This window comes from Puma concolor, chromosome B2, assembly GCF_028749965.1.
Source record: "Puma concolor isolate L17-30 chromosome B2, mPumCon1.1.hap2, whole genome shotgun sequence".
Taxonomy (NCBI): domain Eukaryota; kingdom Metazoa; phylum Chordata; class Mammalia; order Carnivora; family Felidae; genus Puma; species Puma concolor.
The window spans coordinates 52,316,906-52,339,184 of NC_141671.1; the positions used below are offsets into that span (position 1 = coordinate 52,316,906).

Genomic DNA, 22,279 nt, shown 5'->3' on the forward strand with positions numbered 1-22,279 from the left:
TCATAGAGATGTGACCCTCAAAAGAGGCTGTGTATGAAAAGTGCTTAGAACAGTGCCTTGTGCATAATGAACACTCAGCATTAGCTGCCATAACTAATCCTGTCATCATCCTCATATTGAGTCATGGAGATCTGAGCTAGCACTGTGAGATTAAGAATGAAGGGCAGGGGGGCGCCTGGGTGGCTCAGTCGGTTGGGCGTCCGACTTCGGCTCAGGTCATGATCTCGCGGTCCATGAGTTCAAGCCCCGTGTCGGGCTCTGTGCTGACAGCTCAGAGCCTGGAGCCTGTTTCAGATTCTGTGTCTCCCTCCCTCTCTCTGACCTTCCCCCATTCATGCTCTGTCTCTCTCTGTCTCAAAAATGAATAAACATTAAAAAAAATAAATAAAAAAGAATGAACGGCAGGGGCGAGGACACCACGGGTTTGGAGGCTGGAGTGATGTGGGTGAGGGGGGTTCCTGCCTGAGGCGCCATCTACACACCAGGTGCCACGTCCAGCCATTGTGCCACCTCATCACCCCTGTGTTTTGTCTAATTCACACGCTACTCCTGGGAGGTGGGCAGAAGCATCGCAGAATGAATGATGAGGAAACGGAGCCTTGAAGAAGTGCTATGTCCCAAACTGTACTTGTACTTAGTTGTGGGGCTGAAATAAGAAACTCAGCAGAGTGGCACTTCTAACTATTTTTGGAGCATCTAGAAAATGATAAAGGTAGGCCTATTACTTTTTGTCTGGGTTAGAGAAAGGATATAGACAATACTGGGACTAGGTTCTCCCTGGATTCAGAGATAAAAACAGGGAAAAATCATTAAGACATTTAAACTCCTAAAAATCTACATAGTGAATGAATCCAATCACTTCTAAAATTGGCCCACCCAGAGAGGAGGTGCTTTGTAAATCTTCTAAGGCTGGAAATGGAACATCATCTAATGAAAGATGTGTGGCTTTCGCAATAAGCTACTATGTCACACTTCTAAGGTAATTGTGCTGTTTTGACAAAAGATCACAATCTCATAAGATTGGTGCCTTGCTAGAAGTGTAGAACAAGGAAAGCCAAAAACTAAGACTGCGTAGGATTTTACCTTAGAAAGAAAAGAGATTAGACAACACGAACGTCCCTTGGAAGCAAGTGTAGCCTTCTTTTTTATCCATGGGATGGTTAAGATCATCCCATTCTTTTCTCAGGATATGAATATTCACCAAACACTGTCATGGGCATTTAATTCTCTGATATGAACAATGAAGAGAGGTGACGGATAGGCTGACCAGTTGCCTTTAGTACCTAGTTCCTTTAGCATGGCTGATCACTTGGTCCCATGTGAATTTTCTTAGCATGGCACATGCTTTCACAGCCTGATCTTCTCCAAACACATTGTCACTGAGCTGGCAACTAGAAGACTTACCTGATTAACCCAGAGAGGATCATCTCTTTGGTGTTATGCTATATGAAGCTATGCCTCCAGCAGCCAGCGAATTTGCCCTCTTTGAAATTCTTTGGAACACCGAGTAGCACTAATTTCAGTGGGTCTTCAATTTCTCTTTCTTTCTTTCTTTCTTTCTTTCTTTCTTTCTTTCTTTCTTTCTTTCTTCCTTCCTTCCTTCCTTCCTTCCTTCCTTCCTTCCTTCCTTCCTTCCCTCCTTCCTTCCTTCCCCTCCCTCCCTCCCTCCCTCCCTCCCTCCCTCCCTCCCTCCCTCCCTCCCTCCCTCCCTTCCTTCCTTCCTTCCTTCCTTCCTTCCTTCCTTCCTTCCTTCCTCTCTTGGTAAAATGAATTACGTTTGCCCTAAGAAGATAAAGAAAAGCACCTTGAAAAGGGTAGAGAAATGAATCACTAGGATCATTTCTTTTGTACCTTATGTTGTTTAAAGCACATGTTCATTGTTGAGAATTAAATAATAGTCAAACACAAAGACACATTATTGGAAAACCAAGAGAACTGTGAGAATCTTTAGAGTATTTATTGGGTGCCTGTTCTGGACTACCAGTAGGCTAAGCACTTCATGTGTATATTCTCATATAATATCTCATTGAATCATCAAATTTTCTCCAAGCAGTACCCTGGTATCCTCTTTTTACAGATGAGACAACCGAGTCTCATAAATAAACCACGGGAATGTAATATATAGCACATTTACTACAGGTAGTAATCCTGTACTGCATATTTAAAAGTTGCTGAGAGAGTATATCTTTATTTTTAATTTTTAAGTGTTTATTTATTAATTTTTGAGAGAGAGGCAGAGAGAGAGGGAGACAGAATCCCAAGGAGGCTCCGCACCATCAGCGCGGAGCCCAACACGGGGCTTGCACCCACGAACCACGAGATCATGGCCTGAACCAAAATCAAGAGTCAGACGCTTAACCAACTGAGCCACCCAGATGCCCTGTTAAGAGAGTAGATCTTAAAAGTTCTCATAACAAGGAAAAATTTTGTAAGTATATCTGGTGACGGATGTTAAATAGACTTACCATGGTAATCATTTCACAATATATGTAAATACTGAATCATTATGCTCTACACCTGAAACTTGAATATGGTTATACACCAGTTATACCTCAATCAAAAAAAGTGAGTCTCAGATTAAAAACTTTTTCTTGGGCACATGGCTAGTGAGTAGCAGAACTGGTATTTGATCCCAGGTTGGTGAGACTCTAAAATCACGGTTCTTTCTCCCCAGTATAAAAGTGTTTTACCTTACTACTGAGGAATGAGCATCAATAATGTTTTTAATGTATTTTATTTATCTTTTTCCCCCTTTTATTACCAGTTTCACAAAACTGGGATTATGCAGCACATGTCTCTTGCTTTCATTCACTTATTATGGGTTGTGAGTGTTTCCCAAAGCATTATTATTAAATACGTAAATGTTTTAAAAGGCAGATTAGGGGCGCCTGGGTGGCGCAGTCGGTTAAGCGTCCGACTTCAGCCAGGTCACGATCTCGCGGTCCGTGAGTTCGAGCCCCGCGTCGGGCTCTGGGCTGATGGCTCAGAGCCTGGAGCCTGTTTCTGATTCTGTGTCTCCCTCTCTCTCTGCCCCTCCCCCGTTCATGCTCTGTCTCTCTCTGTCCCAAAAAAATAAATAAACGTTAAAAAAAAAAAAAATTATAAAAAAAAAAAAAAGGCAGATTAATTTATAGCTCCTACCTTTTTATCTTTCTGGAGAAAATACGAACAGATCTGTAACACCTAACAGGAAGCTGTAGATTTCAAAGGATGGTCCGTGTTGAATAACTGACAAGACAGGGGAGTTTCCAGACAGCTGTGATAAGTTAAGAGTCAACCAGACAGTGAAGAAAGAGATGAATAAGCAGTTTAGAAGTTTCTACCTGATTTAGGATTTTTGTGTTTAGGGGGCACAGTTACCCCCTAATGTAGTTGCGGAGGTAGCCACAGAAAGAAGGTGGACAGCAGCAGACCAAGCGTAAGTGCTCAACTGCTTTCAAGGTGCCGTGATGCAGTCAGTTCTGTATTTACCTAACATGTATTTTGTTTGTGAAGGTGCTTGATCAAAGTATCATTACACACAAATAGTTGATGTCCTGAAGTATTTAACCTTGTTGTTCTACTTTTGTTTGATGGTGCTGCAAAGTGTTTGAGAATAGCCCTTCTTCCATTCAGCTGGGCTGATGAGGGATGGGTCAGGATGAACTAGGGGATCTGAGCAAATTAGACAAAAGTGACAGAACCAAGTGCCAGTAACTTAGTACACGTCCAAAATAAAAGCAGCCTAGAGCTGGGAGAGATTCCTGAGTGACACCAGAGGGGCTGAGGAGACAGATCTCTCAGGGGAGGCCTGTGGTAAGTGAGGAGGCAGCAAACCACTGGAGGGACTTGCATGGGTCCCTGGCAACCCTCCTTCCCTCAGCTAAGTGCCGTTTGAGTCGTGGTCTGTTTAGCTGGCTAAGACCCAAGGGGCCAAGCATGGCAAGGGCCTGGGCCAGTCTGAAGTTAGCCCTAAGTTGAGTCAAATGCCATGGGCATGTGCTTTATCATAATTGCAAATAATCATAATTTGCTTCAAGAAGTCCCTACTTGCCCTATGCCTCCCCACACACCTTTGAAATCATCACTCCTTTCAGGGGCTTTGCACATTGGCAACTAGAGAGAAACGCTAACTGTTGTGCTTCCTTTACACCAAGGTCCCTGCCTTTGGATTTTGTCGTGGACTGGTCAGCCTTTGGGTTTGACTAATTGGAGCATGGCAAAGAGATGTCCTCCCTGTAGATCTTTGGCATTTTCTGAGCAGATGCTTTGGTCTTCTGGAGCCCTTCCCTGCTGCCAATTGAATTTCATCTTATCTCTAAAATTCTTCTTTTCTGTGTTACCAGCTGTTCTGACCTTCGTTAGGGATCTATATGGGAAGAGATAAACTCAAAGAAATGTTCTAAATAAAGGCATCATATTTCATATTGAAAAGCACAACAAAATGAATTCCTGGCTAGAATGTATGTTTCACCAAGATAAGGTACATTGGAGCAAGAACAGTTTTAAAATAAGTTTTATTCATTTCTTAACTATTTAACAATCACCAGGTATGTAAGTTACATGTGGGGAGCTAGAGATGGCAAGTTGGTTTAGTGATGGCCCTCGAGGGATTTAGGGCACAACGGTGAAGGGACCAAGTCCATCTGTGATACCAGGACAGTGTGGAAAATCCTGTCTCAGAGATAAGCCTGAAGGAGCCTGGAGAGGGAGGATCTCAGTCATTCCTGGGAGGGATGACACTCAAGCTCTGAGGTACAAGTAGCAGGTAGAGATGAAGTTCGGGAAGGATATTTCTGGGCGGATGAAATTGCACGAGTGTGTGTCTGAAATAGCATGATGAATTTGGGAAATGAAAAATATTACTGGAGTACATGGCAATGAGATCATGAAGGTTCTGTATACATGGCTAAGGAATGTTTTCTCGAAAGCTCTGCGGGACCTCTGAAAGGATTTCCAGGAGGGGAATGGCTTACATGTCACCCTGGCACTAGCAGGAACGTGTAGTTGATTGAGGGCAGACTGGATGCAGGAGGTCATGTTGAGGGTAGAAAGAGCAGAGAAGGGTGCAAGAGAAAAGGAGATGCCAGAACAGGTGTGTGGGTGACAAGTGGGAGGCTTGCTGGATGTGGAGGGGTAGGGTGAGTGGGAGGATAAACTCCCACTCACCACTGCAGAAGAGATGGGAGACATTAAAGAAAGATCAGGAGGAAAGCTGAGTTTATTTGTGGGCATGTGGAAGGTGAAATGCCTTTGGGATATCTAAATAGAGATGTTCAGTAGGCAGCTGAATATAAGGATCTGAGGCTCAGGGGAGAAATTTTAGCAGGAGATGAAGGTTTGGGAGTCATCCAGGTGTAGGTGATGGTTGAAGCCATGGGCATGAATGACGTCACTCAAGGAGTGGGAGCAGATATGGTGTTGGAAGGGGGAGATGAGCACGCATAATATTACTGTTTAAAAGAAAGCAGAGCAACAGGGCCCCTTGTAAGATTCTGAGAAGTAACAGCAGGATGCTTTGTCAGTATTGTTGACTGGGGTTGTAGAAAAGGCCCAGCAAGAGAATGGCAATCATTGGATTGAATTATGGGATGGAGAGGAAGCCTGCAGATTAATGGGTGAAGTTGTCCTGGATGAAGGCGTAGACACTGGCTGTAGAAAGGCAGCACCTTTGGAAGCACCACGATTGGAGGACTGATGAGAAACAGGAGAGTCACAGGAGCTTAACCAAGGGTGGGACCAATGGCACGGAGCACATCCAGAAAGGCTGCAGTGTAAAAGGGAATGGAATGGTCAATAAATGTGGACTGAAAAGTTTCCATTGGTTTGACATCTGCGAGGTCATCTGTGACAACAAAAGCAATGTCAAAAGTGGTTTATAGCACACATTGTTTGTTTTTTTACACTTTTCCCTTGACTCTGAGAGATCAGAGGAAGGCTTGAAAAACACCAACAATCACCATTTCCAGGAGGAAACAGCAGCAGTCACTGTTTCCTGCTGGATCTGCCAGTTGTGAGGGATGTGAGTGATCCTGATGGTGGTGTATGTCTTGGACAGCTGACTTTATGACATAATTAATGGAGAGATTTCATAACTCTTTGGGTGTAATGTGTACATGTTTGATTGGTGTCTGGCATTGGAATGAGCCATGCAGGCTTTGCTGCTGCCACCGAGAGGCAGACCCAGAAGGCAAAAGGTGGGGGTAACCAGCCACCAATATTCTCTGTCTGGAGTCTGGTCATTAGCTATGGCTAGGACCAGAGTAGACTCAGGACATTTTAAGCCTGCTTATTCCATATTAAGTGTTGAAGACAACAGACAAAGTTTCCTCCTTCCAAGACCCTTTTGTGATTGCATTTACCCATGGTGTTTCCAAGTTTACTTGACACCTTGTGATTACAAAACAAAACAAATACACACACACACACACACACACACACACAAGCAGTATACAGTCATTATAAAAACTCAATGGTGGCAAGTAAAGGAAAAGTCAACAACCTGCCCTTTCTACTTCCAGACTCTCCTGGCCCTGGCTGAGGTTCCAGTGTTGGGTATCCCACTGTAGTGGGCTTATTTAAAAAAAAATTTTTTTAGGGGTGCCTGGGTGGCTCAGTTGGTTAAGTGTCTGACTTCAGCTCAGGTCATGATCTCATGGTTTGTGAGTTCCAGCCCCGTGTCAGGCTCTGTGCTGACAGCTCGGAGCCTGAAGCTTGCTTGCTTCAGATTCTGTGTCTCCCTCTCTCGCTGCCCCTCCCCAGCTTGTCCTCTCTCTCTCTCTCTCTCTCTCTCTCTCTCTGTCAAAAATAAACATTAAAAAAATTTTTTTTTAAGTTTACTTATTTATTTTGAGAGAGAGAGGCAGGGAGGGGCAGCGAGAGAGGGAGAGAGAGAATACCAAGCAGGCTCTATCCTCTCAGCATGGAGCCCAATGTAGGACTTCGAACCCACGAACCACAAGACCATGACCTGAGCCAAGATCAAGAGTTGGGTGCCTAACTGAGCCCCTCAGGTGCCCCTGTACTGGGCTTGTTTTTATGATACTTCTGTTAGTCACTGGATTATGGATCACAGTGGGCAAAGAGTGTGTGTCTCTTATACCTCTGTCTCCTTACCGTCCGCCATACAGGTAGTTCCTTAAATAAATGGATAAATGAACAAATGGATGAATACATGAACAAGTGAGTGAATCTCTTAGACTTAGCCCTTGAGACCATTCCTTCCATTGTAATTACAGAGAGAAACTGGCTACGAGAGGAAAGCACCTATTTTTGTCACCTTTTGATGTGTAGGAGCACTTATTATATGGATGATACTGTGTAATAAGGTCCAGGCTCTGTAGTCCCTTTATCCATCCTGGGGGTGCAGATTTCTTGAATTATGTGAATAAAATTAATCTATTCAGAAGCTGGTAGATGACTGGCAGAGGTGACAAGCTTAGCACTTCAATGGAATTAGAAGGTGAGATATTTATAACACATTTTAGATTCTTAAAAAAAGTATTAAATCTTAACTTTTACATTGAGTTCAGTCTAGAAACTTTAACTGTGCATTCTGTCTGTGTCAGGCAGTGGGGTACTATCACATGTATTGCAGAAGGAGGAATGACAAGCCACAGTCTACCCCCAGGAATGTTCAGACCCTGTGGGCAAAACCATATTTATAGGTTTAAAATGGAAGACCAGAATGCCCTGCTGATCATCAGACCACAGAGAAAGGCGCTTTCAGAAATGGTGAGAGCAAGTATTCTTTCTGCCTAGAAACTTAGACTTCGAATTATGGCCTTCATTCACTTGCAGCAGCGTTTCTCCAGATGGGCTTGAGACTGCCTATGTTAGAATCCTTGTTAAGACTGCATATTTCCACCTTAGATAAGGACTATGCAATCAAACTTCCAGGGCATGATTCCTGGAGTCTGCATTTTAATCTCCAGAAGAACTTGTCTGAATTTAAATTGGAGCTAGGAGCCTAACAGAACCTTAATAGTTCCTGGTGGGGTCACGATCCTGAATAGCATTAGGCTAAAAGGATGTCTTTACAACCTGACCTTTCTTGCCTTCAGTCAAGTCCATAGAATAATGGCTTAAGTACAGGAAATGATTTTTTACTAGTCCAAAAAGCAAGTGTCTATTGTAAGAACCTGAATTACCCTTTAAATAAGCAAACGTTGGGGCACCTGGGTGGCTCAGTCAGTTAAGTGTCAGACTCTTGATTTTGGCTCAGGACATGATCTCCTGTTTAGTGAGTTTGAGCCCCGTGTCAGGCTCTGCGCTGACAGCACGGAGTCTGCTTGGGATTCTCTCTCTCCCTCTCTCTCTGCCCCTTTCCTGCTCATGCTCTGTCTCTCAAAAATAAATAAACAGTAAAAAACAAAACAAAACAAAACATTGAGTTATGAGGAACACTCATTGTAATTCTAAGAGCTCCAAAACATTTAGCCAGTGGCAATGCCAGAAGAATATATTTGCATGCCTTGTATGATGAATACTTTAAGGGGATAACACCAATTTTAATGTATAAGTTCTGTTTCTTTTTAAGGAGTTAATGAATTATAGCATACCCTTTCATCTGTTGACAGCTTACAAAATTTAAGCCTTTAGGGACTTTTTCAAATTTTTTTTTTTTCAACGTTTATTTATTTTTGGGACAGAGAGAGACAGAGCATGAACGGGGGAGGGGCAGAGAGAGAGGGAGGCACAGAATCGGAAACAGGCTGCAGGCTCTGAGCCATCAGCCCAGAGCCTGACGCGGGGCTCGAACTCACAGACCGCGAGATCATGACCTGGCTGAAGTCGGACGCTTAACCGACTGCGCCACCCAGGCGCCCCATTTAGGGTCTTTTTCTACAGTATTTCTCTGAATCACTTAAACATGTTTTGAGCCCTTTTTAGAATACCTTTTGTATGCTGTTTTCTAATTTAGCCTCTTTTTTAAAAGGGTTACTTTTGGAAAGGTGTACTTGTATTACACGTAAAGGGATTTCTTAAAAATTTATATTACCTAAAAATGAGGAGGAGGCAGCTAAATTAGATTCAAACACGCCCCCTCCGTCCTTTCCCCATCTTCAATCGAACAAAATAGCTTTCCCTTGATACTTTGCTGTTTTCCGTCCCATTTGAGGCAACTTGACAAAGCCTTCCGTGCACACAGTCTTTACATGTTGGCTCTCTTCAATCTGAGAGCAGAAATAGCTTTCTGATGGAGGTAAATTATGGATGGGAGCCATGAATAATTGTCAGATATGCACTAAAATGGCCAGGGCCTCATCATTAGTGGTTCGTAACATGGCTGCACATTGGACTCAGTACTTTTTAAAGTACTGCCCTAATCCCACCCCAGGTTGATTTATTGGAATCTCAGGTGGTGATTGGCCCCAGGTGGTTCTAACATACAGTCAGGACTGAGAACCAGTTAAGTTAATTAAATGCCTCAGCATTTCTCAGAGGCAGCTATAAGACCCTCTGTATCTGAATCGCCAAGAGTGTTGGGTTAAAAATGCAGACTCCTACGGTGGACCATAGACCTGGTGAGACAGTTGCTAGGAGTGGGTCCGGCCCCATCATCAAATAAGTGCTCCCACTGATTCCTCTGTACTCTGACATTGAGAACCCCCAGCGCCTGGGGACACTCAGTGGTTTCCTTAGACCTGGGGTAGGGATGTGCATTGGCAAAAGCTGGTGAGAATAATTGAGAAGCCATGTTTTGGCTAGTTTATCTGGGCCAAAGAGCTGCTCCCTGCGCTTCTGGAGAACTGCATTGTTCACTCCTTGCCTTGCACCCTCTCTTCTATTCTGTGTGCTACCCAGAGTGATTTGAGGAGTCTGAATGACTCATTCTAGCCTGTGGTCAAGGCTGTCAATTGACAAACACTGTGCATGGTGTGGGGGTGTGAGAGGAGAACACTGAGTTTATTAGGATGGTTATTTCAGCTGACAGGAGTCACATTCTCATGTGCAAAGATTAAGTATACTTAAAAAGGTTAACAGGAGACAGCAGGGAATCAAACCCATAGAATTCATGCAAAGGAGTGGTTCTGACCACAGGCCCTGATTGGCACTTCAGGGGAGGGAGTCTTGTGGTCTAGAAAGGATGGAGGAAACTTGGGGCAGAGTTGAAGACTTAATTTTTGGATCAGAGCATTCCTCCATTCGAAGACTTAGATTTCCCAAGAGAATTTTGATGCATAAATATCAGTAGTTGTAATTTTGCCCATATTAAATGGGAATAATTAAAATGAGCTGCAATTTTGAGTGAATGTTGAAGTAGGAGATGAATACAAATACTGTTTTTGTTTTTGTTTTTTTTTAGTTTTTGGTATTTAGTTGCTGTTACTGTGAGGTTTAAGTAGACATTATTCAGAATTTTGTTCTAGGAGGAGGGTAAGTAAAAAGAATGCCAGTCGCTCCACATAATTTTTCCCCTTCCCATTATTCTTTGTGAAACCTAACACGTACTATTCTGTAATTTTTTTTTTTTTTTACTTTTTGGTTAATTTATTTGTTTATTCTTTGCAAATCAGGATCTTGTATCTCAAGACATATTTGTGTTCACTTAGCCAAAACTCTGCTGGGGAGGAAAAGCTGAGGTGTAAAGGTTATTTTGGTAATTGTGGCTGGAATTAGGTGAAAACCTCCTGGGCTGGGAAAGTTTTTGGCAGCACAGGTTACCAAGACCCTAAAATAACACTTTGACAAAGGCCCCTCTGTGGCGCCTTCCGCCCTGCACTGTGCAGACAGACCCATGTCCACCTTTCTGCCCCATGTTGTGCCTGTGTCCATCTTCCTTTCACAAACACGGGGAAGGCTGCTGCTCAGGCAGGATTTGTGCCTTTGTCTACAAGGCTGGCTGCCTCCTGGGCGAGGCTGGGGTGGTTGGAATAATATGATAAATGGGATGATGCCTTTGAAAAAAATTTCCATTTAGCATTTTTCCCCCCTGCTGCACACCCAGAGGAACAGCTGTGGCAGCAAATGCAGACTTGAATCATGCATTCATATTTAGTCTTGTTTGACAATCCTAGATATTTTTAAGCAGGATCAAGTCAGGCAACCAGCGTTACAGCAGTCAGACTGTCTTAATCAGCCAGCCTGTTTGGCACACAAGGACCTTGTTTTACCCAAGTAGTAAATAATTCTCAATGAAACAATATGATGCACCGAGTGTGCCCAAAGTCACAACATTCAGTATTTTACTACAGCCTGTCAGCATCTCTTTTTACATGTTTGTTCTGTTCACCACTAGTGGTTTATTCCTTGTAATGTTTGAATTCTGTGTTTGGCCAGGTCTTGACTGGTGGTTTTTTATCCATAATAGGGTCCTACATTCCATGCCAATAGGACCCTCCCATCTTCCTTCTCGCCCTTAATGCAGCATTGCCTGCTGTGTGCATGATTCTTTTTTCATTATTTTTTTTCTGAGAACGTTTCATATTGTGACAACTTGTTTCCTTCTTAAGACGATGGGGTTTTGTCATTTGTCTCTGCTCTGGTTAAATGGCTCTCATCCTGTGACTCTGCTCTCAACTAATGGGCCTTTTTTCTCCCAAGACCCTCTTGTGCCCCCTTCCTCATAGCCAGGGTTCCAAAGTCCACATTCTGCAGGCCTCCCTCACTCCCTGCTCTGCCCCCTTGTTGCCTTCTGTGCAAAGATGGGATTGAATGCGCTTCCACAGCTTTCTCCCATTTCACTTCTGTCTGCCCCTCTGCTCACTCTACAGGTCCCCCACTACAAAAAAAAAAACAAAAACAAAAACAAAAAAAAACAACAACAACAACAAAAACCCCCAAATGCATTAAAATATACCAAAGTCAAGGGAAAAGTTTTTCACTCAAGCTGCAAACTCCTTTTCTCACGCCCAGGCTTTTTGAAGGCATACGGCCCCAGGTTCTCAGGCTCATAGATTTAATGGGGCCTTATAATTTTTTAAAAATGGGACTGTGACACAGGATTGCTAACTCTATATTGGTAAGAAAAACTGTCAATGTCATTTAGTCAAAGGCAAAGAGGTTTCAAACTTCCAGTCAGGATATAATCTCTGATTAAACAGAGGACAGAGGACAACAGTCCTTTTAAAGAAATAAATTTGGCTGGGGTGCATGGGTGCAGTTATGCATCTGACTCTGGGTTTCGGCTCAGGTTGTGATCTCACGGTTTGTGAGTTTGAGCCCCACATTGGCTCCAAGCTGACAGTGCAGAGCCTGCTTGGGATTCTCTGTCTCCCTTTCTCTCTATCCCCCCCCCCGCAAAAATAAATAAACATTAAAAAAATCATGTTTAAATAAATAAATTTGGCTTCATGGTCAGGAAACCTTGTCACCTTCTCTCCAACTTCCTTATCTGCCCATTATGAATATGTGTCTCCAACTAGAATATGGCCCCTGCTGCTTTACTTTCCCCTCCTCCTTGTCTGGCTTCTCAACCTTTGTGCTTTGACTTCCCCTCAAACCATTATATATGTTCTCACAAAGGTGACAGCATAATCCTGGTAGCCAAGTCAACCTTTTCCTTATCACTCTTGGTGACACTCTGCTCCCTGACTTCTCAGCTCTTCCCTCTGCCTGTTGGGTGTCCCCTGCCCCCAAACAGGAGGTTCGCTCTTCCTTTCTCCTCAGACTGTGCGTCCACCCCCACCTCTGTGTGGTATCTCAGAACTGCAGACTTGGGTTTCTATCTCCTCTTTCTCTCCATATTCATTTCCTCGGGAATCTCTTATTCCAGCGTGTTTGGAACTCATGGAATCTGACTGTCCAGATCCTTAGCAGTTACGTCACAGTCTTCCTCAGCCCTGAGGCAGATGGACTAGAATTTCACAGCTCTGCTCTTCTATATGTCAGCAGAGGGATCATGGACAATTTAGTTAATGTTTTCAATCCTGCTTCTTCATCTGCTAATGGGACCACTATCTCAGTAATTGTTGTAAGGATTAGAGATGATGCACACAAAATGCCATTTGCAGTACCTGGTACATAATGGGCCCTAACAGTGGCAGCTCTTCTTATTTGGAGACACACAATCAGGTGATATAGCAGGGATCGGAGGGGAATAGTTCCTCTTTTTCAGAGCAATAACTATCACTTTTCCTGATCTTGATCCTGTCCTCTGCTTTTCTCCCAGTGCCTGACTTGCCACTTGTGGCTAAGGTAGCAATGACAACAACTGGAGGGTGACTGATTTCAAAAGAGGCTTATCTGAGTACCAGGCCATCGGGTAGCAATTTCAAGTCTTCGTCTAAAGTAGAAATATTGTGCCAAAAGGTATAAGGTGTCGATATGGTTGAAAAGAAGGCATTGTGTATGTGCGTTTATGTGCACACATGTGCATGCACTGTTGATGCCATGGTGGCCAGCTTGAGCGGAAGTGTCAGCTCAGCACTGGCCAGGGCCAGCCACGGTGCTCATTTTCTCACCAGGTGTTCAGGGAATTCAGTATGCGAGCAAGACGATTAATCTGCTAAGTTAATTCCTCTCTCACAGGAGGAGACAGTGTTGCATGGGAAGAAGATCAAGTTCTTTATGGGTGGGTGGCTCAGTGGGTTAAGTGCCCAACTTCAGCTTAGGTCATGATCTCACAGTTCATAAGTTTGAGCCCTGCATCAGGCTCTTTGCTGTCAGGGCAGAGCCTGCTTCAGATCCTCTGTCCCCCTCTCTTTCTGCCCCTCCCCTGCTTGTGCTCTCTCTCTCTCAAAAATAAATAAACATTTAAAAAACATAAATACTTCAAGTTTTTTGTAATCTTGTATTTTGCTGTTTTGTCATCCTCGTTATTTAACATTGTTAAATATTGCAAGTGCTCATTGTAAAGGTTGATCGTTTCCATGAGAAGCAAAACCCAAGTGGGCTTGCATCACATCTTATACATCTTCCCTTCGTAGACTAGAAATACAGATGGAACTAAAGTCTAATGGGAAATTGTTCATCTTGAACAAGTCTTGAGCAAGTCTTGAACGTCGGTGCAGAGTTTAGGGAAGGTGAACAGTCTCTGATATCCATGTGCATGCTTATGAATTGTTGGATTCCTGTTAGGTTCGCCTCTGCCCCGATGTCTTTGCACAGCAGTTCATGGGGTGGCTTTCTTTGTGATGGTTCCATTTGTTTATGCTGCATTAATTTTCATTTGTTTCTGTCATAGTTTAACATGAGTGATGTGGTATTGAGGTACTGTCCTAAATTCTTAACAGTTCATAAATTACACGATTCTTTGCCTAAGATTGGATACTAATACCCAAGACTTATTTAAAGACTCCGTTCTCTCTCTTTTGACAGAAGTTGTTGATGACATTTTCCCCCTGGTCTCAGTGTTATGTCTGGGGTGAGGGAAGGGTAAGGAAACATGCCCCAGACTCCACAAGTTAATATACAAAGGGACCCACGCTCAAAACCAGTCAGTGCTCCTTGAGGAGAGTTGCCTTTTTCTCACCTCTTTTAGTCCTCTCCGTTTGTGTACTTTACCAGGTTATCCTGTATGTTATCTTATTTTACCTCTCAATAGCCCTGGTTGGCAGATGAGGCAGATAAATCCAACAACCCCTTTATGAGGGACTGGAGTCTCAGGGCAGTGGACATTTTTCTGTGTGAGGTGAGGATGCTGGCCCTGGGTTCTCTCTTCTGATCCAGCCCCAGTGAGGTGAGTAAGGATGTTTTGTTGAATGCCCACCTGTTCAAGACCTACACAATGGTATATTCTAGGGAGGTACTGGAGATCATTGTAGATCTGATCCCTGAACTAGTTACTGGAGGACACATCTAGTGGGGAAACAAGGTTTTGAGTAAATGTTTATAGGTAATTACCTTTGAGCAAAGTGCTTACTCAAAGTACTGGGTACTTGGGAGGCCCAGTCTTTTGGAAGGGATTCAGGGAAGGTTTAATTGAAATTCTGTGACACTGTATTGCCTTTTTGTCAATAGTGTTGATTAAATTCTTTCTCTGGTAGGAGCTACATTAAGCAAGAAATAATGATGAAACATTTTAATATTATTTACTTAATCAAATGCTACACTTAATTTCAGTACTGTATCGTAACCAAAAGTTGCTAAAGATTAACCATATAGCAGAATTCAACTTAAACCTTTATTACTTTGGTATTTTTTGTTGTGTTTTCTTAAAAGTGGTTTATTTGGTTTTGTTTAATCAGAAGAATTAGGTAAGTAAATGTTTAAATCTGTTGTAAGCTATCAGATGGGGTGGTGCACCTTTCCTCTGGCTCCCGTCTGTTGAGCTTCTGAAGATTCAGAGGCAGCATCACCCTTGGCTTTGTACAAGTAGCACATGGCGGCGGCTGTTGGCGGTAAGGCAGTTGGGTTGTGTTTTGCGGTTTCTCTTGACCTCACACGTTCTTTTTCGAGACAAGGCAAGTGTATGGTGAGCACAGGCTCTGAGGGGTGGAAGGCCTAGGTTCAAAGCCTGATCCTCCTGCTTGCTGGCCCTCATCCCGTTCCTCATTATGAGAATGGAAGTGATAATAGTAACGTTCTGAGTTACCATGAAGACTTAGAGGAGTTAATTTGTGCAAAGTGCTTAGAATTGTAGCTTAGGACGCTTTTAAGTGCTCGATAAGGCCCAGCCGTGGCTGTTTTTCAATCACACATTTCACAAAGGGTCCTCAGAGTGCAGCCGACCTGGAACTGGGGAGAAGAAACTGTTCTACGCTTGGACTGAATCCAAGCCCCTGACCTTGCTGGCACCTTGTACTAATTAAGCTAACACAGCCACCTTGCTGCGGGGCTAGTAGTGCTGATGCAATAAGTGTAGATGATTGCTTACATAGCTCTTACCTCATTTTCAAAAGTAAAATTTCAACTGTCCATTTAATATCACCGGAAGCTTAAAATGTCATTCTTCGCAATTTTACAGAAAGATTGATAGAATGGGGGTAATAATTGGCTTTCTTTAAACATTCCTAGTCTTCTTCGACTTCCTATGTCCAAATGCTGTCAACATGAATTAGATGATCCTAGAGAACAGCCACGACAATATCTAAGACTTCTGTTTAGCTTAGCATTTCTCTCCACTCTCAGTGGAGAGAACCTAGTATTCTAACTTACTAACATCAGATAGGTCTCCAACCCAGGAGGAAAAGAGATGCTATTTATGTAGAACAAGAAATGCCAGTGAGTAATTGGTTTATACAGAAAGAACTTGTGTGATGTATGGGGGCTATGGTCAAAACAGGCTGTCTATGCGCAATCCTCCATGAAAAGAAATGCCTTGGAAGTTTGTAAACTCACATATACATAGAAGGAAACCGAGACGTCCCTCAGGCTAATCTATCTCCATCACAAGAGGATGGTGTTAGCTTTTCTGGAAAGGGTGTGACCCACCACGAGGGTTCTGGGCTTGTGGGAAGAGAGCCCTGATTCCTCAAGGAAGAAAGTGGACTAGGTCTCTGTATTTGCAGGGGTGAGGGAAGTGGGGGAAGTAGACTCTCAGCTTGATGAATTAAAAATGGATGTCCAGAAATGAACACGAGTATCAGGGAGGGCAGGGGGAGTCTTTTTACAATCAGTTTCAATAATCTCTGTAGGGAAAGCTGTATTCTGTCCCAGAAGCCCTGGGGCTAATGGTGCCAGGATTGTTGTCTCCCTGGAGGTGTTGAAAGTATTTTGCACTGACAGAGTTTAAGGTTAATTATCCATTTCCTGTATACAGGCGGTAGTAATGGTCACATTGGTAAACTACTGTTTAGATATTTTTATTTTTATTTTTATTTTTAAAAATTTTTTTTTTTCAACGTTTATTTATTTTTGGGACAGAGAGAGACAGAGCATGAACGGGCGAGGGGCAGAGAGAGAGGGAGACACAGAATCGGAAACAGGCTCCAGGCTCTGAGCCATCAGCCCAGAGCCCAACGCGGGGCTCGAACTCACGGACCGTGAGATCGTGACCTGGTTGAAGTCGGACGCTTAACCGACTGCGCCACCCAGGCGCCCCATAGATATTTTTATTTTTTAAGTACACTTACATCTCACTAATTTGAAGCAATTCTGATTCAGAAATAATGGTGGCTTAGAGTGGGTCCAAATTAAAGGTTATCTTAAAGTAGTAGGGAAAAGATTACTTAATTTTAAAATTATTCTCATTTTTTAAATACCAAATTTTATGCTTTTATTCTGAGACATGTATGAGACAAAAACCAGTTTGAATTAATGAAAAATATGATGATTATTATTTTTTTTTGTTTCACTCTATATTGAAACAAAACTAAGCTGAATATTGGCAAGTAGAAGTTTTGAGGTACATTCCTTAATGAGTAGATGAAAATCTCATTAATTATTTCTAATATTTTTATGTAAATAGATATTTCTTTAGGGGTTAATCGTTACTGCTTCTCAGATAGTTAAAACAACCACAAAAGCCCTCTAAATCCTCTCATCTTTACTAATAATGCTACCCTTCTTCAGAATTTTTGGCCTTGAATGGAAACCAGTCGTCCTCTCTCCTGATCTCTCTTAAATATTAATGAGAGAGATCAGAGTGCCATGTGCTTTTATTCATGCTACTCTGCTTTATCCTTAGATAGCCCTAAGCTGGAGGTGATTATCCCCTTTTTATAGAAGAGGGAACCCCTTGTCTAGCAAAGTAATTGTAAACATCTCAACCTAGCATTTGGTAATCTGCTATCAAAAGATAACAGTCTTCTCTCCAGATACTCCCATATTGATATCCTGAAGTTCAGGCATATCTGTCTTTTCCCAGGGCTTACCCTCTCCTCACTGCATTCAGTGTCCCATTTGTACTTGGTTTCTCCTCTGCTCTTATTTTGTTCAAAGTGTGAGTGTCCTTTGTCTAATTTTCTCTTTTCTTTATTAAACTTAATGAGGCACTGAAGGTATGATGTGCTAGCATTAATTAAAAAAGTTGTCTGTTGGTGATCCATTTTACAGATAAGGAAATTAAGGCACAGGTAAGTTAAGTAGTTTGTCTGAGGGCACAAGCCTAGTAAATGTGGAAAACTGGTGCAGATTGTTCTTATGTCTCTTTAGATTTGATGGAGGACAAAGTGGATACAGGGAGAGATCATTTAAGAGGATATTATAGTCATCTAGATGATTTGGGCCTGATCTAAGTTGATAATAATAGGAGTGGGAAGAAAAAGATGGCTAAGGAAAATAATTAGAGAATATGAGAAAGATTGGAAATTGAATGTAGGAATTGGTATGGGGGAAAAAATTCAAATTAGTTTTTTAATGAGGTTGGTGGTCAGCCTGGGTTTCATTGAGAAGGTGCTATTTATATACTTTTTTCCTATGTTTATTCTCACACCTCATATTTGTCCTGAGGAAGACATTTAAGAATCAGTCAAAGGGGATTTCAGCTGGGAATAACCCGCAAGCTTTATACTCCCTCTTGTCAGAGATCTGGGACTAAGCAATTTTCTTAGTGGTAAAATGAAGATAATCCTGACCTTATGGGGATATTTCATGACTCAAGTGAGAGAGCAGCTGTTCTTGCAGAGACTTATTCATTAGCTTCTCATTCACTCATTTGGCACCTGTGTCAAAGCTTAAGCTCATTTCTGTGTCAGCTTTAGGGGAACAGCGACAGACGAGACCAACAATATCTTTGTTTCCAGTGAACTTAGAGTTTAAAAAGGGAGATTGACTGTCACCGGTTAGTTAAAACTGTAACAGATCTCACAAAGGTGAAGCCTGAGGAAATTGAGAGTGGGGGAATCCAGCCTCATCTTGGGACTCATGGAACATGGCCCTGAGGATATGACATTTTAGCTGGGTATGTAAGGATAAGTAGATGTTTTCCTCCTTTAGTTTTTTATTCTTATATTTTTAGTAACCTGTAGCAAACTGGTACTCAGGACTCTTCACACCACATCATTGACTTCCTTGCCTATACCTTTTTTCTTTCTTCCTTCCTTCCTTCCTTCCTTCCTTCCTTCCTTCCTTCCTTCCTTCCTTCCTTCCTTCCTTTCTTCTTTTCTTTTTTTTTCCAAGCAAATACATTTCTTTTTCTTCCAAGTTCAGAATGTGCACATGATGGAAAGAAATGGTCTTGGGAGTCAGGAGACCTGTGTTCTGTTTGCCGATTTGCTACTTCCCCTGTGTATGCAAGCAGGTTATCCTAAGGAGCGAATGCCTTCCTATGAGCCAGACCTCTCTCTGTCAGCTTTGTGTGGACTGAGTCCAGCTGTATTCTCTGGCAATTGTTTTTGTTACTCTCAGATCTCCAGATTCTAGCCCAGTCCTGATCAGAGTTTCTCACAGCCACTTTTCATGTGTTTCCTTGATAGGCCATCTTCCCAAGCTTCAGGTGTGAAGAGTGTTAAAAACTTGTATCTAATGGACATACATTTTTCTCTTGCTCTGTTTCTATGCTTTTTTTTTTTTTTTTTTTGTCTTGGATAGAGCAGCAAGCTGCTGTAAAGTTTGTATTTATGTGTCTGGCTTGATCTTCTTCGGCACTTGTGAGGTAACTAGTATGGCACGTGCACCTCTTTCCTCAGTCTTATAAAAACTGGTCACCAAGACCTGAAGTAGTGGCATAAAAGGGACTGTCATGGACTGCACAGGACAACCGGCATCTTTCAGACCAAGGAAAGCCATGGTGTGTCATTTCCTTGCTTGCCTGGAAAGCAGTGCTTACTTTGTAATGGATGTTCATTCATTCTTAAGCACAACAGTTCTGTGATCCCAGCATGGGAGGGTCAAACAGTGAGATAGTCCTGTATGATGAGGAAGTCATTTCATCTCTCTGAGCCTTAGTGTCCATTTTGTACAATGGAAATGAAAATAATTTATTTTGAGATGAAATAAGGTAATGTATGTAGAAGGGCCTTCCAATGTATTTGTACCTCAGGGCCCACAAATATTTGTGTATTTTAAAAATCCGTTCCAGGGGCACCTGGGTGGCTTAGTCACTTAAGCATCAGGCTCTTGATCTCAGTGCCAGTCTTGATCTCCCAGCGTAAATTCAAGCCTCACATTGGGTTCCACACTGGGTGTGAAGCCTACTTTAAAAAGAAATTCTAAAAATCCATTCCAGACTCAACTGTGTGTGTATGTGTGTATGTATGTATAGCTATTATATTTATGAAACTGGGATCAGAGTATTTGCTCTTTACTACCTCATATGACCGTACAAGGCAGAGAATAGTGTGATGAGAATGTTACCACAAACTTAAATGATTTTGGCTTTTAAATTTGAATGAAAAGCTTTTATGGAGCTTCTGATTACTTTGTGGTTGCTGGAGAAGGGCATCCTTTTCCCCCCCTGATTTCTCCCTTCCCTCTGCCACCCCTAGTTTAGAAACAGTAAGTATGTTTTGGCTCAGCTTGCATTTGTAGAACTAGTAGAAGAAACCTCATGGGACCAGGAGAACCTTTTCTGTTTAGTCCTTCTTCATATTAGTATGTCCAAAATAAATGTATTCTTGAAATCAAATGCTATGAAATAAACCTTTAAAGCCCTAAAAGCTATAACCCCACATTTCATGCCAAGAGAAAGAGGAATTTTAACAATTTTTGGTCATTTTAAATTCATAATATTTAGTAACCAGTAAACATAGGGAAAAATATTCAGCTTCATTAGTAATGAAAGGAATATAAAACAAAATGTTGCCAGACTATTTTTACTAATAATACTGGCAGTTTTGAAAGTGTAAGAGAAAGAAAGGAGGAGGAGAGATGTTGAATCGGACACCTTGTGCAGGGTGATGGAAGTATAAATAGATATAACTTGGCCTCCTCTGAGGCAATTTAATAGTACTTATCAAGGACTGTACAGTTGTTAATGCCTTCCATGCAGTAATCACAATTCTGGGAGCTTAGCCTAAGGAAATAATCAGAAATGGATATAAATATAAATATAACATCAGGAACTTGGAAACAACCTAAATGTCCAGCAATAAGAGATTGATTAAATGAAGTCTGAAAATGTATGCAGTGGGTTTTCTGCCATGAAAAATGGCAAACTGTTTGGACAAATAAAGGCAGGAAAGATTTTGTAAAATGTGCAGTGGAAAAAACCAAATCAGCATGAACTTACAGTTTTTTGAAATATAACATGTTTATACACACTGTGTGTGTGCATGTATATGAGGACAATGAAAAAAAAACCAGAGTAAAACATTATCTCTGGGTGATGGAAATGTTGGTGGTTTTTGTTTTCTTTGGACTTTTCTGAATTTTCCAGATGGTTACACTTATAATCAGAAGGAGAAAGTCCATAATTTAAAAATGCATACTCTAGAATGCAGTGTACTGATACAACTATGTGAACATGTAAGAAAAAAAAGCTGAATGGGAATTACGACAGAATGCCATCAATGACTTTTGGTAGGGTGATGGGACTTGGTGGTGGTGGTGTTTGTTTGTTTGTTTGTTTTTTCCAGTTTCATTGAGAAATAATTGACAATCATCACTGTATAAGTTGAAGGTGTGCAGCATGATGGTTTGATTTACCTATATCATGAAATAATTACCACATTAGATTCAGTTAACATCCATCATCTCATATAGTTACAGTAAAAAGAAAAAAAAGAAAGGAAAAAAAATCTTCTACTTGTGATGAAAGCTCATAGGATTTACTCCTTTACCAATTTTTAAATACATTATAGAGTAGTGTTAGCTGTAGTCACCATATTGTACTTACATCCCTACTACTAATCTTTCTTATAAGTGGAAGTCTGTACCTTTGACCACCTTCATCCAATTTTTCTCCTTCCCTCACCCATTGCCTCTTGTAACCACAAGCCTGACCTCTTTTTTTGTGTGTTGTTTTTAGTTTCGTTTTTAAGATTCCACATATAAGTGAGTTCATACATTGTTGTTGTTGTTTTTTTTCTGACTTATTTAACTTAGCATAATGCCTTCAAGGTCCATCCATGTGTGTTATTTGTTTTTAATATTTTTTTCTTTAATGTGCTTCTACTCAGAATATGTATCTTCCATTAGGAAAGCAAGTTTTTTTTTAAAGGAAAGCAAGTTTAAAGAATTGTAGAAAAATACTTTAGAAATCCATGCCACATTTGAATAGAGATAGTACTTACTAGATATTCTCTTGTCACTGTGGTCCATCTTGAGGATGGTGAAAACTATTAACAATGGTGGTAAATGACAGATGTTTTCTTTGCTCCTACAGATATTCCTGAAATTCCAGAAAGCATCTCATTCTGTAAAGCACTACAGATAGCTGACTTCAGCGGAAATCCACTGACGAGGTAACCTTTCTGCTTGCTTTTCTGTATGTAGTACTAAGGATATCCTTTTTGGGAACCAAGCCATGAATACAACCTGGTTACCCATTGTGTAGGTACCTAGATGGATGGCTGTCTTTATCAAGGATGATTGA

General features: G+C 41.7%; 1 protein-coding gene across 1 annotated transcript in view; it reads left to right on the plus strand.

Annotated features, from left to right (window-relative positions):
- Nucleotides 1–22,279, plus strand: part of LRRC1 (leucine rich repeat containing 1) — a 135,004-nt gene that overhangs the window by 61,187 nt on the left and 51,538 nt on the right. Inside the window, exon 3 of the mRNA XM_025925633.2 lies at nucleotides 22,070–22,148. Within this exon, the coding sequence (XP_025781418.1) occupies nucleotides 22,070–22,148 (79 nt within the window). The remainder of the gene's footprint in view (nucleotides 1–22,069; nucleotides 22,149–22,279) is intronic.